At 28.0% G+C, this 15,265-nt stretch overlaps 1 protein-coding gene across 1 annotated transcript in view; it reads left to right on the forward strand.

Annotated features, from left to right (window-relative positions):
- Cadps (calcium-dependent secretion activator 1) overlaps positions 1-15,265 on the forward strand; it is a 310,167-nt gene that overhangs the window by 70,728 nt on the left and 224,174 nt on the right. Inside the window, exon 10 of the mRNA XM_075363363.1 lies at positions 9,877-9,970. Coding sequence (XP_075219478.1) covers positions 9,877-9,970 — 94 coding nt within the window. The remainder of the gene's footprint in view (positions 1-9,876; positions 9,971-15,265) is intronic.

A 15,265-nucleotide genomic window follows, 5' to 3' on the forward strand; every position in this document is an offset into this window, starting at 1 on the left:
GATCCTTTTTATAGAAAAAAATCTGCTGAAATGAAACATAGATTAAGGAATTGTAAAGACATTCTTAGAAATATTTCTATGGTATGTAGTGATTTATGACAGTGAAACACAGATAGTAGGGAAGCTGGAAAACAAAGAATAGAGTCTTTTGGGATGTGTTTTTACAGGAGAATGTTGAAAATTAGGAGAATTGGTAGTATGAAATAACAAAGCTTAAGGTGAATTGGAGTGGAGAAAAATTTGTGGCAGAATCTTGTAAAAAAGACAAACTAGAGTCCATATGTTAAAGCATCCAGGATTAGTGAATTTGGTTCTGAAAGGGAAGTGAGAATAAATCAGTGAAAGAAGGACAGAATTTACATTACATGAAATTGATAATTTGAGATTTATGATACAAGAGGTACATTGAAACTAAAAGATTGGTCACAGAATAGAAAGAAACAGAAATTAATTCAAATCAGTCAAACGATTGAAAGATCAAACTTACTTCTAAGAGTAAGCTTTTAAAAATAATTTATCATCTGCAATATAACGAGAAATTCTTTTGCATTATTTTATTTATTTTGCATATACAATTAAAAATTGGAATAAACATATCTGTTTTTTATTTTTAAGTGGGAATAGTAGAGAGAATTCTCAGTGTTGAATACAGGTAGCAAGTATAAACTAATTGGCAATAGAAACTATCATGCAATCTTGCTTCTGACTTAAAAATTGGATTTTACTCTTGTTTCATTTTGAATTCATGATATTTAGAAACACATGATTTTATGCTGTGATGGGCATCAGAGTGGCTTTCATTGGTATATTACTGTAGAGTGACATTTGTAACATTAATGGGATACAGTAGAACAGGTTTATTCAGCACAACCTTTGTAGAAGACCAACAAAATTGAAATTTTACTGTTAGTTGAATATTTTTCAATATTTATGAATTTATATAAAATTAATGTTCCCAAAAATATACCTCATTATCATTAAATTATTGATTCTTTTTGCAGAAGTTTTTGAAGTTTCCTTAAATAGACACTTAATTTATTTTTGGAGTACAATTAAAAAGATTAAATTTCTTATAATTTTAATGGAAATTCAGTTTTACATGATTTGCGAATGCAGATCAATGTAGGTTTGTAAAGAACTTAAAATGAGGTTTAAAAAAATTAATCATTTAAAATTTTGATAAATATATTAGAATTGGCTGTGTTATCCAGTATTACCGCAGGTACAGGTTCATACCTTCTACTTGAAAGGGAATCCTCAATCAAAATTTATAAATGTTATGTACACCCGTTGTAAGTAAATTACAAAACTGTTTCTACAACAGCAGTATGAAGATTACATTAGAAGTTTCAACAAAATTCCATATTAAAGTCCTTTAAAATTTTGTTTAGTACAGATAAAGTGCTAGATAATTATTGAAATAAATTGGAAAACAATATTATTCTTCAAAAGCCATTTGTCAAACTTTTGTCAATGGTTCTTGAGCTAATTCTTGTTTCTCAGTTTATAAAAACTGCTCATTTTAATTTTTACACATTGAAATTTTTTACTAAAGTATATCCATAGTGAGTGAATGAAAATTTGTTCCAAGAAGTTCTCCAGTTTAAAATAAAAAGACATCCTTTTAGGAAATAACTTGTTAGAACCTTTATCAAGTGTCATCAATTGCTACAATCATTAGTTGCTAAAAAATTGCCAACAGAATGCAGTGAAACCACCCATCATTTTATAACTTTGGTGATCTCTGGAAACCAGTTTATTAAATTATGTTTCAAGCACTGGCATTTATTCTTATTTTACACCTCTCAATTTCCATGGTACTACTTACTCATTCATTCTAGGTGTTGTGTCATCATCAGGTCATAAGGAATGTAATTTATCATCTAATCCAGAATTGAAAGAATTAAACATTTCCCCCCTTTAATTTATATTTTTAGTGATCTTTTTCCAGGTATATTGTCTATAGCTGAACCACAAAAAACCATTTCCACTAGAAGGTGGCTAGAAACTTGTTAAAATTTAAAAAAAATATTTTAGCAAAATTTTTATGCTTTTATTTAATTATTGTTAATTTTTTCGTTAAGTGTCTACTGAGCAAATAAATGGCAGAAAACTATTTCTCATGATAGGATCCTTGTGCAAATATTTAGTATTTCATTTCAGTGATAGTTAAGATAAATTTATTCTGCAGTTTAATTAAAATCAGCTCAGCCAAACATAAAAAAATTGACAAGAATTTATATGAGTTAATTTGCTTTAGTTTTTTTTTTAAATAAAAAGATATTGTACATTAGCATTCTGCTTTAGCTTTGTGTAGATCAGTTTTCATATTGTATGTGCAGACAGTGTTTGCTATTGAATATTTTATCACTTGCGTACTATAAAAAACATTTTAACATAAATATTTTCTTTACACCTTCATTGTCTTTGTAAAGGAGTCAAATTTTAATATAAGATAAACCAGAAGAAAGTTCTTACTATATTTAAATTTGATTAATGGAGAACTAAGCAAATATCTTTATCACAATTTTATTTTTTAAGTGGGTCGAAGTATCATTACATAAAAAAAAGTTATGACATAAAATATGATGTGCTCTTGGTTTAAGCTATTTTGATCGCCCAGTTAAGGAGTAAATCTATATAAATTTATGCATAAACCTTTATCAAAATTCAATAAATTCATTGGTAAAAAAATCATTTGGATCAGAATAGTGCTGTAGGAGTTAAACATGAAATATATATTCATAGATGTTCAATTTTATATTCATAGAAGGGAAGAGAAGCTACTGTTAGATATAGCATGTAGTATACTTATAAATAATTTATTTCCGGTACTTTTATATATAGATATTTTTGTAGTTTTGTGTTTGTGGATGTTTTGTGTGTGTAAGTTTTGTATTTATTTTAAAGCTTTAAATTATCTGGTAGGTCTTTGCATTTATACTTATATGCCAACAGTTTTGAAGAGATGTCTATTAATTTTGAAAGATTTGATAAAAGTTAAACATTTTCATTTATTTAATTTATATGAAAAAATTCCCATTATGCGTTAATTTTTTAATATTGACTGAACAATAATAAAAATGAGTTATAATGGTAGATTTATAAAATAGTAAATTTTGTGTTATCTGAAACAAGATGAGGTAATCAATTTAGAAAATAAACATCAGTACATAATTTGGGTAGTTTTTTATAAGATATTTTCAGAAATATTATGTGCTTCACTCTCTTCAGTTGTAGTCTAGAAGCAGGCTGTTATTCCTTCTCATGCTTATTGATGCTGTTGCAAAATAATTAGTAAAGTAGTTTGTAAATCCAAACAAAAGAGCATGTAAATCAGCTCACTGATAATAATAAAACAGTGGGCTCAGTAAACCTAAAAAAAAACTACTTATTAAATAAATAGTCTGATTATAGATTATATGTACTGTTTGAATGCATTCAGTAGTTTGTAAACCATTCTGTTGCTGTAGAAATTATATTACTTAATCTTACAAGTAACAGATGGACTCATTACCACCTACCATCACAACTGAAGAAGGAACTGTTTGGGGATTATTTAGGTATCTTTCCAAATACAATATAGAAAGAGAAAATACAATATAGAAAGAGAAATATTCTTTATTATATTAGTATAGCGTAATGTTAAAAACAGTTTGCCATTTGTTTAGCTTTTGTGTGTGATTGGAAGTACTTCTGTTTGTAGCTTGTATAAAATTTTTGTGTGATCAGTATTGTCAGTGTTTAGAAATGCTTTGTTTGTAAAATATATATTTTTAAAAATTTTTTCTTATAGTTTAAACTTATTGATACAAGTCTGTGAGTAGTAACCACTAACTGATTAAGTTCATAAATCATTTATTTTATTTTTTTTACCCTTGCATTAGCGATTAATTTATAGCAGTGCTGTTTCAAAAATTTCTTCTTCAGGTATTTAATTAATGAGATATTTACTGTTAACATACCTATCTCCACATTCTGTAAATACATCTTGAATTTGTCTTCAGTTATATTTTTTTTGAGTTGTCAGCCATTTAATTAATTTGATGCAGTTCCCCTATGGTTAATGTTACATCTTCCATCTGCTAGCCAGTGATTCACTGCCCTGTTGGCCACAGCTGGGTTTAAATTTTTGAGTGAAGTATCTCTGGTTATGTTTAAGTTCTTATCTGAGCATTATTTATTCTTTTCTCTGTGAAATTTCATAAGATATCTTCAACTCTCTTGCAGGATCAGTCAGCATATCATGTAAAATATTTATTAGATGGTGTGCTGTTTTTATGGCCCTAAACTTGATAAAAAAATGTGGTATGTGCTGTCTAACAACTGTTTGATCAACAAATGTATTTTTCTTTGACACCCACATGTTTTTATCATTTCATTTGTGCAGTGCCATTTAAATTGATTAGTGATAATATGATTAGAATGCTGTTTACTGTAAAAATGAATAAACAGTATTTTTCTTCAGGTATAGTATGCTGAATTACTCTGTGCATTCATTCTTCAGTAATAGTTTAAACTGTTTTTTTTTTAATTTTGATAACTTTAAAAATACATGATATGACTTAAATTTTGTTTGAAAAGCTTTTAAATTATTATTTTTTAAAATGAATAATTACAATGAATTTAATGTTTCATTTTTACTGTTATCAGATACTATATGTTAATTAAAAAAAAAATTAATATTGGTTTTTTGTACATGGAAATAAGGAAATCCAAATTTTATCATAAACTTTGCAAAACCTATATGGAAGCATTCTGTTGGTACATTTTTGTTTTAGTATTAGTATCTTGTTTTCTATATTCTCTTTGATCATGTCCTTAGTCTCTGTATTCTGCTATTCTGAATAAATAGGTTTAATGTAAACTGTTTTTTTTACTCTTTTATGATTGTAAAAAAACATATTTATTATTTTTTATGGTTGTTTGAATAAAAATAAAAATATATATTATGGGATGTAGTTAAAGTTAGTGAATTTTGTAACCGTATTTTTCAGATGTATTAAATGATATTTTCTATTTTTTCTTAGTACTGTAGAGCAAATTCTTGTAGTTCCAAGAACGTTATTCAAAATGGTTGGCATGTTAAGTAATGTTATAATTTTTGTAGTTTTTAACTTATTAAAGCGTTCAGTTTTATAGGATCCATTTTTATTGGTTTTTATTAAGAAGTAAAAAATAAAAATAACATATACTGTGTATTTGTTCATATACAGTATATTATGAACATATCATATACAGTATGTACTCTTATATACTCTTTAAGTATTCTGTAATTTATGATTATTCATGTGTTCTGCAGAAATTTACTGTTTCAAAATTTCTGCTTCTAGAAGATTATCTACTTTTTTAAAAATAAGTTCCTATTTTTTGTATTTTTGTGTTTCATTCGTGATATTTCACAAATATCAAAATTTTATTGTGTTAAAAATGATACTTTTTATTGATAAAACTTTATTCACATGAAATCTTACTTTTCATCTTCTCTGTCTAGTCTTGAAAAATTCTTTGGATGATGTAGTTAGTCAACTGGTTAACATTTTTGTAAAATAAAGCCAACTATGTAGCCTTAACTTAGGTTCTGATCATTGTAATAGGTAGTCTTTCATAGTAAAGTACAAACTACAGTCATCAAAGTAAATTGTGACTTTTTACTTCGTGTCGTTGCTTTAGCAGGGTCAGTTCAGATTATATGATTGTCACTTATACTCCTAAATTCAGGACTTTTGATGAGTATCAACAATATTTAAACATATGACATTAAGAAAATTGATTGAATTGATACCTGATGTCTTTATGATTATATAATTCATGGATTTATGATAAAAAATTACATTATAAAAACTTTATATTCACGAAATTGCCAAAATTCTACAGACAAATTACTAGATAAAGTGGATGTTATTATTTCTCTATTACTGCACATGCAACAGAAGGAGATGGGTCTGTGAATTCAGTTGTTACCTGGAGACATAAACAAAAAAAAGATGAATGAAAATCTTTTTAACATCATGTTCAACACGTTAAATTATGGTTTTTAGTATTATTTTTTGGGAAAAGAAAGGTATCTCTAGTTGACTTCATGCCTATATAAATAGTATGCCAAGGCCTTTTGTGAGACCTTAAAATGACTTCAATAAGCTCTCCAAAGAAAAAAACTGGGTAATGTTGGTTATCTTTCTTTTTGACAGTCCTTGATTCTATTCTGCCTGCTTCACCATTGTTCTGATCTCAAAATATAAACTGAATATTTTATATCATCCTCTGCTTAGTCTGGATCATACATTTTATATAACTGGTTTCTTCATCTTAAGACTCAACTAGCTGGGAAAAAATTCAACAATAATGAAGGTAAACGAGAGTTCAAATCATGCTTCAAAGATCTAACTGGTTGTAAATTATTGTGGTGCAGGAAGGCGAAAACTGATTCTAACTCTTAATGCGATCTTGTTTAATGGCAAATCTGGACTCAGGTAAACTGGGGGAGCCAACTATTCTAAATTACAAATACTTATGCATCTTGTATTTGCAATGGAAAATTTAAAAATATATTTAAAAAAATGTGGTCTTAGTGTCTTTATCTTCTAGACACAAGCATTATGTTAAAACATAAAAAAAAGATTAATTTTTTAAATCTTTTTTATCAGTTTTTGAACATTAAAATTTATGTACCTATTGAGTTATATATTCAATTAACTGCATGTTTAGGCGTGGTAAAGTTATGTTAGTTTTAATAATAATTAGCTGAAATTTGATCACTTACTTCCACTAGTTCAATTAGTGTTAGGTGTTTGTCATTAAATCCTCTTACTGTTTTACAGTGCACAAATCAATGTCTCTTACATTTTATAATATTTTTAACAGCTAGCATAGAAATTAAATATTTAAAAAAATTAGAAGTAGATGGTAATTAACAGTCTTGAAGGGCTGTTGTTTAGTAAGAGTATTTACTGGTTTTGAATGGAAAACTGGTTTCTAGAAGAAAAATAAAAAAGAAATAAGGTATTATTTGACCTAAATGTAAAACATTACAAAATTGATTAAAATTACATTTTGGTTAGTGATAAAAGAAGTGAGCTGTTTCAATTAAATTTAAGATTTTTTATATACATTGATCCTCATAGTTCTGTTATTTATTATAATTAGACTGTAATCTTACTTATCAGTAATTTATAATAGCTTTGCTTCTGTTCAACCCTCTTTTAGTTTTATAAATTTACTACTTTTGTTGAACATCTTTTCCCCTGTGTTGTATAACTTAGTTCTGTTGGAGTAACTATCAGTTACTGTTATTCATAGAAAAAACACGCATGTTATTGTCTAATTGTTATCGTACTCTATAATCAGATTGAGTTGTAAGTTGTACTATTATATATTTGCCTTCAGATAACCTGTGAATTCTTATTACTGACAACAATGAATACTTCAATCTTATGAAAATTACTTTTTGAGAAAGTTAATTTGATGCGAGCAAGTTTTTTTATGTGTAAAATATTATTGATTTACTCAGTCTGAATAAAAGGAATCATTCTATAATACCATAGAAAGTTGATGTCAGTTGATGACCTATCTTTAGAGAAAGCAACAAAAAAATTGTAGAAAAAAAAATTGTAATCTTTCATAATTGGTACATTAGGAAAATAAGTAAACTTCATTGTAAGTTTAGAAATTTACATATTAGATAAGGTCATATGATAACTTGATCTGTTACTTTCCAAATTATAAAACAATTTATTGTAATGAGTTTTTATGTGATTAAATGTATAATATAATTGGCTAGTTAATATTTGCCAATATCAGTTTTTTCTAAAGGTACATCAGATGTTGGGTAGAACAAGCAAGTGGGGGTCGGTCCCCTCACAGTCTGTATATCCAGTTTTTGAGTAGCATAAGAAGCTTGTGCTACTTTATGCTTGCAAATGTTCCTGTCACTGAAGCAGCATTTGGTAGTTGATCTAACTGAATTTATTTAATTAATTGAATTTTAGATTTATTGTTATGCTGATTATACTTCTGTTGGGCTTTATTAATGCCATGTAGAATATATTTTCTGTTTTTTCCCTGTATTTTATATTTTTGTAATTTCCTTGTTTTATGTTTTATACCGTGTGAGTTTGAGATCAGTAAAGTGTTGTATTCCATAATTACATACCATTTTTTTTATTAATTTAATGAATAATTGTAAAGGAAGTGTTATAATTTTTTTATTATTTAATAATTGTTTTCAGAAAACTATTTAAAAAACAAAACTACTGGAATAAAAACAAATTTTGGTTCAGGTCAAAATCTATTGCCAATAGTAATCTGCATCCTCATTTCACCCGATGTGATTAATTCTGTTATATTTGTAACTTCTCAGGGAGTAGCAAATGTATGTAATTTTCATTTAGGTAGATAATCATTAGTATTGACATTCAGCAGCTGATGTCCTGAGTGGTTCATGTCATCTAAAAGATTTATTAAAGCAAATCTTTGTGCTAGTTGCTACTAAATTATAAAAAAAAAATAATTATTTAATTTGCTTCAATGTTATTTTATTCTTTCATTATGTTGTTTTATAGTGGATCAAAACGTAATTTTGTAAAAAATGAGACAGGCTTCTCATCTGTTTGAAATTTGCATTGTTCTTTATCATTATGAATAAATTATGCTATTTGAAATTATGTTACTAATTTAGTAGATTAAAATAGACTGTTTAAGATTATTAATACGTACTAAAAGTTACTGTTGCTAGTAAAGTAGACTATGTGCAATCTCTTCGAAGTTCTATGTATCAGATTATGAGATCATTTTATCTTAGGTAAAATGATCTAGTAGTGGTGATGAACAGTACTATTTTTAAGCAACTCATTGACAGCATTAAACTCTTATCTTTTATTACCATTATTATTTGTTACTGATTCTGCACCAAATTTTGCTTTGTATCAATGGCCTCTTGCTATATCATTTCCTATTTTTTCTTTGAGTCTCCTTCTTAACTAATACATGCTTTGAATACTCTCTTTCTTCACTCTTTCCTACAATTTTTTTCATAGAAAAGGGCCTTTCCAAACTTCAAAATATTATCGGTTAACTGAATTTGTTTGCAGTAATATTTTTTCATCTGACTCTATGCCTGCATTAGTAATACTTGATTTAACTGTATTCCGTTCTATTTATCACTTGTATTTGACACTGTATATCAGTGTTATTTTCTTATTTCTCTTTCATTCTGCTCTTTATATAAGCACCAGAACACAAAAGTTGGTATCCCTTACGCAGTACACTATCTATATTAATTTTTTCTAATTAATACCTGGGATTTTATTGTTCTAAATTTCCCTCCTCATTTTGTGCTTCTTTCTTGTGAGAATTTCATGTTTCAAAAATCTCTTTGTTTTTCAAATCTTTTTTTCTACCCTTTCAGCTTTTTTATTAGCCTAGTGGCAAAGCTACTCAGGGGGAAAGGTTGCCTTCTTAGATTCTTTTACTTCCTTAATTTTTATTGGTAAATTGATTTTTGCATTACTTCTATTTTGTCATGGATGCTGATACATATGATTCCGAAGTAGAATTACAGATACTACTTCACTCTATAGGTTACAGTTACATTTTCATTCTTCCATTTATTAGGCAACTAGTTCCTGAGATGTCTCAGATATCACAAAATCATCAGGGTATGAGGGAATGCTGCTTTAAAATAGCAGTTTCAGTTTTTTTTTACCCAGAGTATTTTATTTTCTTGTATTCAAACATCGGGTAATACTCCCTTCAGCATTAACCAGGAAGGCACGTGATGGGGGACTGGAAACTACTATGGGTTGTAATGATCATTATGTATTACAATTTTAAGTTTTTATTGTACTCTATTTGTTATTTTATTATTTTTATTTTCAGGTCACAAGGGTCACTAGCAAAGCTGGAAGGTGATTCAGCAGATAATGATACTCAGCTAACTAAACTGGATGTTGTCCTTACATTTCAATTAGAGGTATTTAAATTTTAGCCTATTTCTTTTGATAGGAATTTAATTTGGTCCCAAAATAAATTATGTAATAGGTATACAGAATATTTTAATCATATTTCAGAACACTTATTTTTAATTAATATTTTTATGGGTTGGAGGATAAGCCCTTATTCCCCATTAATTGTGTAAATCAATTAGTGGTTCCTGTTAACATTTTCTTTTTGCCATGTTTAAAGGTTTTTGTGTGTGGTTATGTTGTCTGCAAATCGTTAAGGCTTTACACTTGGAATTAAATGATAGGTTATCTTTGAGATGTGTTTGGCAAATTAAGGGGCTTGTCCAAGAAAGTACTTAGTATACCATTATATAAAATACATAAGAACACTCAGGGTGATCAATTTTTCTAGCAAGGTGTTGATTTGAACAAATAGAAGGCTTCTTCAGTATCTAAGATATTAGCTAAAGTGTGGATTGTTAGTAAAAGCTCATTGTGTATCTGTGATGAAGATATCCACATAGTCCAAACACCCTTTCTTTTCTAGAATCTCATCTGTGATATGTGTAATATAAAGTGGTGTTTGTCATTTATTGAGAACTTTTAAGTAACAAGAAATTAAAGCTGTAATTGCTTAAGATACAAGTTTATATTCATCTTTATCAGGATTCAAAAGAGGAATGACATTGATGTGTTTAAATGATGCATGAGTGTAACTTGTAATTCACATCAAGTTACACATATCTAACTGTTGTAATTGGATTTGGTACAGTAGTCTGGTAAGTGTAGATTATTTTACATTTTCAGAACCAACTGCAGTGTCTCTTCGTTGAGTGAAGTCCAGTGTGAAGTTCCCAGTAAAGAAATCATCTTCCTGAAACCAAATTATCTTTGTTTATGAATATTTTCAGTTCCAATAACATTTTTACAGCTTTTTTACTTCACTTAATTCATTTTTGTGTGCTCCACCTTCAATTTTTTTTTTAATTTGCCTTCTTGGGGTTACCCTTTTGTAGGAATTTTGAAACCAATACCTATGTATATTGCCATCTAAGATATAATATTATATCTTTGGGGGCCATTTAAAAATTTTGAAAAAGTAAATTTGTAGGATATAAATATGAGTTGTCTGATTAAAATTTCCTACATTTCTGTTTATGTGTGATTATTAATGCACTATGTTTCCTGAATAAAATATAATCATACTTACTTCCACCAAACCAGGCAACAGAAATATTCTTGTGTTGAACAACTTTTTCTATTACAGAATAAATATTACTTTTAAATTTTATGTATCCTCATTGAACAACTAATTACATATCTTTCAATTAATGCTTTTGTTTTTTCTACTATTTCCCTTACTTTTTTCCTTTTGATGGAGGAGTACAAAGTGATTAAAATATATATGTTAAACATAGATTTTTACATATCTAAACTGCAAACCAGGAACTCGTGAAGGACTCAGTGTTAGAAATAAAAAAAGATGAATTGATTTTGCAATTGTTTAACTAAAGCATGGGCCAACGATGGGTATTCATTAAGTAGCTTTTGTATACTAAAAATTGTAAAATATTATTATTAGCTTGATACAACTGACAAACTCACTGCTGTTGAATTTTTACAGAATAGAAATGTTGTTATTGTGCTAGGCATTTTAAATTCATTCACATAAAAATATAGAGTTTTTTAAAAATTAAGTGTAAAGATCAAATTTTTAATTTGTTATTCAAGAACCATTAGATATTGACTTACTATATAACCAAGCTGGTGGTGGTAATATGAATTTGATAACTGCACATATTTTTTTCATTATAAATAGACCAACAAAAAATTTTGTACGTGATATTTCAGAAATATTCTGTCATTTCTAATATAATTATTTATTATGCATTATCTGTTGTTATTTTTCAGATGCAGTATGCATTAATTGCATTACATACAATCTGATTAATTCTATTTTAAAATTCAGAAACTTTATTTTTTTGTAAATGATTCTAATGTACTAGATTAGTCATTCTAATATTCTGACTAATGTCAGAATAGCATATAAATTGATTTTACAAAATAAATATTTTATTTATTGGAATGGTTTTGGTAGTCTTTGATTTATTATTCTGATTAAGAAGAAATTTAATCATATACATGCAGGAAAAGTGACTGTACTAAATTTTGTAATATAATCTCTCTATAGTAAACTCTGAATACAATTACATCTTCATTTGGATAGATATTCCACTTAGTCGAGTTATGATATTATTCTCTGAATTTCCTTAGGAGAAGTGTAAGAACTTCAAAATTTTTGGTTGATAAGTTCCTCTGTATGTAAAATTGCACGCCTAAATTTTGTACAATCATTTTATTTCTTAATTCTGTAGTCCAGCAGACCTCCAATGCTGAAATGATCAACTTATGATGACTTGTAATATTTTAAAAGTAAGCGATTGACATTGCATAAAGAAAATAGTTGTTTGCTGCTCTCTCTTCATGAGTCTTTGTTCTGGTATTAAAACATATTGTTTTAAGTACCTATTATCGCCCAAAACTTTCCCCTTTCTTCCAGTTAAATGCTCTTACTTTCTAACATTGTCTTTAACTGTTTTACATCACTGTGTTTTATAAATGAAATACTGTAATTTTTAACATAAAATCTGCGTTTTTGCTGTAAAAGTACTTTTATTACTTCAGATATTAAAGGAATGACAGTGTGAAACTGAGAAAGTATTTTGTATCAGAAAGTATTCTGTGTCTGTGGTTCGATTGATTTAGTACAATTTGATTACAAAATATTAAAGTACTGGATGATGCTTCAACTGTTGTAGAAATGGTAGCACTTTTAAAATGATAACTAAAGTAACAGAGACAGACTGGTACTAAGCTTATTTGATGTTCAGTGTCTATGAAACAGAACTTCACTTGAATCAACTGTCATGGAAATATTTAGCCTAAGAAGAAAACATTATGACTGGTTTGAAGGCCATAATAGCCCATATAGCTGCGTTTTTATGGAATATTTTGTAATACAGAATATGATTATTCAGTTAAAATACTGTAATTTACTTTCACCTCAAAAAAATAATGAAGGAAAATGCTTCTGTAGTTGAGACTGCTTAGCAATGGCTGTGTGATGTTAAGCGCTCAATTTGCAATTGCCAAAGTTATGACTGGTTTCCAGGAACTGGTTAAGTTGTTACAAAAGGGATCTACTAAAGCAAAAATGTACTAAACAAAATTGGAATAGACAAATTGTGTTTTTAACACAGAAAATTTGAGTTATGCTATGTCTAAAACAGAGAGTGTTTTTGGTGGTAATTGCTGTAAAAATAAAGTATATTTTCTTTATGTTGTGCTCAACAGAACGATAGAAACTTGTCTTGACACAATTAGTACTTATAAACTGTCAGCTATATCCCTGTCTACCTCATTCTTTAGGTTGCAGTGCATATGTAGTCACCTTAAGTTCATTTGGTTGGGATGTCTTGTTCAGTAAATAGAACTTGGTATTAAATAGTGACTGGCAGACTGCTGGAAAACCATTAACATTAAACTATAATGACTAAGGTCATGGTTTAAAATTTCATGCTTCCACACAGAAATGTAAGCTGATAACTGTGGCTTCATTCTAGCTCAGTTATTAAAGGAACATTGATAAAAATGAAATTTCGTTGTTAGCTACTCTTAAAATGTTAAATATCACAGCTATAATACATTGCAAACAAACTGATATAAATCTTATTTTTAAATAATGCCAGTTTATTTACTATATTATCCATGGCAACTACAGATTTCAGTGTAGGTATAAATAACAGTTACAGTTTTAAAAACATTTTCTTGTGTTGTCTTATATTTTACAGCTAATTTTAAAAAAGTACATTTGTAATTGGTTTTCATTAAAAAAAAAAAAAAAAAAAATATATATATATATATATTTATATATTTTTTTTTTTACTATACTGATGTAATGGTTAGATTTTCTGTCATTAAATCCATAGGCATTACATTCTTTTGTTTTTTGATTGAAATGTAAAAACTTTTCTTTGTAGTTTAACTGAATTTAAAATCTTGATTGGTCTGTTGAAGCTGGGTAGTATCTGTTGAAAACCTAGCATAAAAAGTAATCTGATTATCCATATCTATTATGAAAATCGTAGTCAAGTGTCACATATGACATGAGATTGTTCTTTCTTGTTATTCTATCTGTGTGGAGGAAAAATGACCTATTGTGAACTATTGAGGTTAGGTAAAAATATTAGTGTAATTTTTTTAATTTCCTGCATTAGAAATGTCAAGATAAAAAATTATTACTTTGAAGTGTTGGTATACCTGTGCTTGATATTAGTCTGCTTATCTGTTGGATGCTAGATTAAACTGTTCTCATTTTTGTTCAGTGACTTTCTAGTGCTTGATAATAGAAAATCAAAGAGTTGGGATCAGACTTGTGTAAATATCAGATTAGGTGCACTTAAATGGTGAAAATATTGCAAAAGGCTTTTTACAAGCCAAATGTGCATGAATGAGCAGTTTATAAATGGTGTAAATGCTTTCAAGATGATCATAAATAGGTTGAAGATGGTAACTGACTATGGAGAATGGGCACATCAATAACTGATAAACAAATGGAAGAAGTTAAGGAACCATTTATGGAGATAATTATCAGATTATTATTGGAAAAGTTGCTGAAGAAGATAGGAAAAAAATATGGATCAGTGAAACTAGTATGGATCCTCTAGTGTAGATCATGTGAAACTATTTTTAGTGATGTTTTGTGCTTGAGATATTTTGGCCGCAAAATTTGTTCTGGAATCGTTAAATTTTGTCCAGAAATTGAAAGAATTTGCCATTATAAAGGAATAATAAGTGTTGTTACTTATGAACCAACATTGCCTCAGTTCATAACTGCTGAAAAATTATGGGTGAGTGGTTATATCAAAACAAAGACCAATTTTGAAAAAACCCAAAATCAAAAGAAAAACATGTTAGGTCTGAACAAATTTTTAATTTCTTATTGTTTTTATAAGTTATTCTGGTGTTGTGCTTTTTAGATTTTACAACTTGATATAGCCAGTAAAAAATATTTGAGCAATTTACATTGTTTGCGTGAATCTATATATAATAATGATTAAATTTATGGTAGAAAAATTCATGGAAACTATACCATGACGGTGCATCAGATTACAAGTTATTAAGTGGAGATGTGTTGGAGAATAAGTGGTAAAAAAAAGATCCTGTAGCCATTGTATCATCATACACAGACACATACGTGACTTTTTTTATCTTGCTGAGAATGAAGCAAAGTCATTAAGTACAACATTTTTCAACTGCTGAGA

This window comes from Lycorma delicatula, chromosome 4 (genome assembly GCF_047948215.1).
Source record: "Lycorma delicatula isolate Av1 chromosome 4, ASM4794821v1, whole genome shotgun sequence".
In the NCBI taxonomy this organism is placed as follows: Eukaryota; Metazoa; Arthropoda; class Insecta; order Hemiptera; family Fulgoridae; genus Lycorma; species Lycorma delicatula.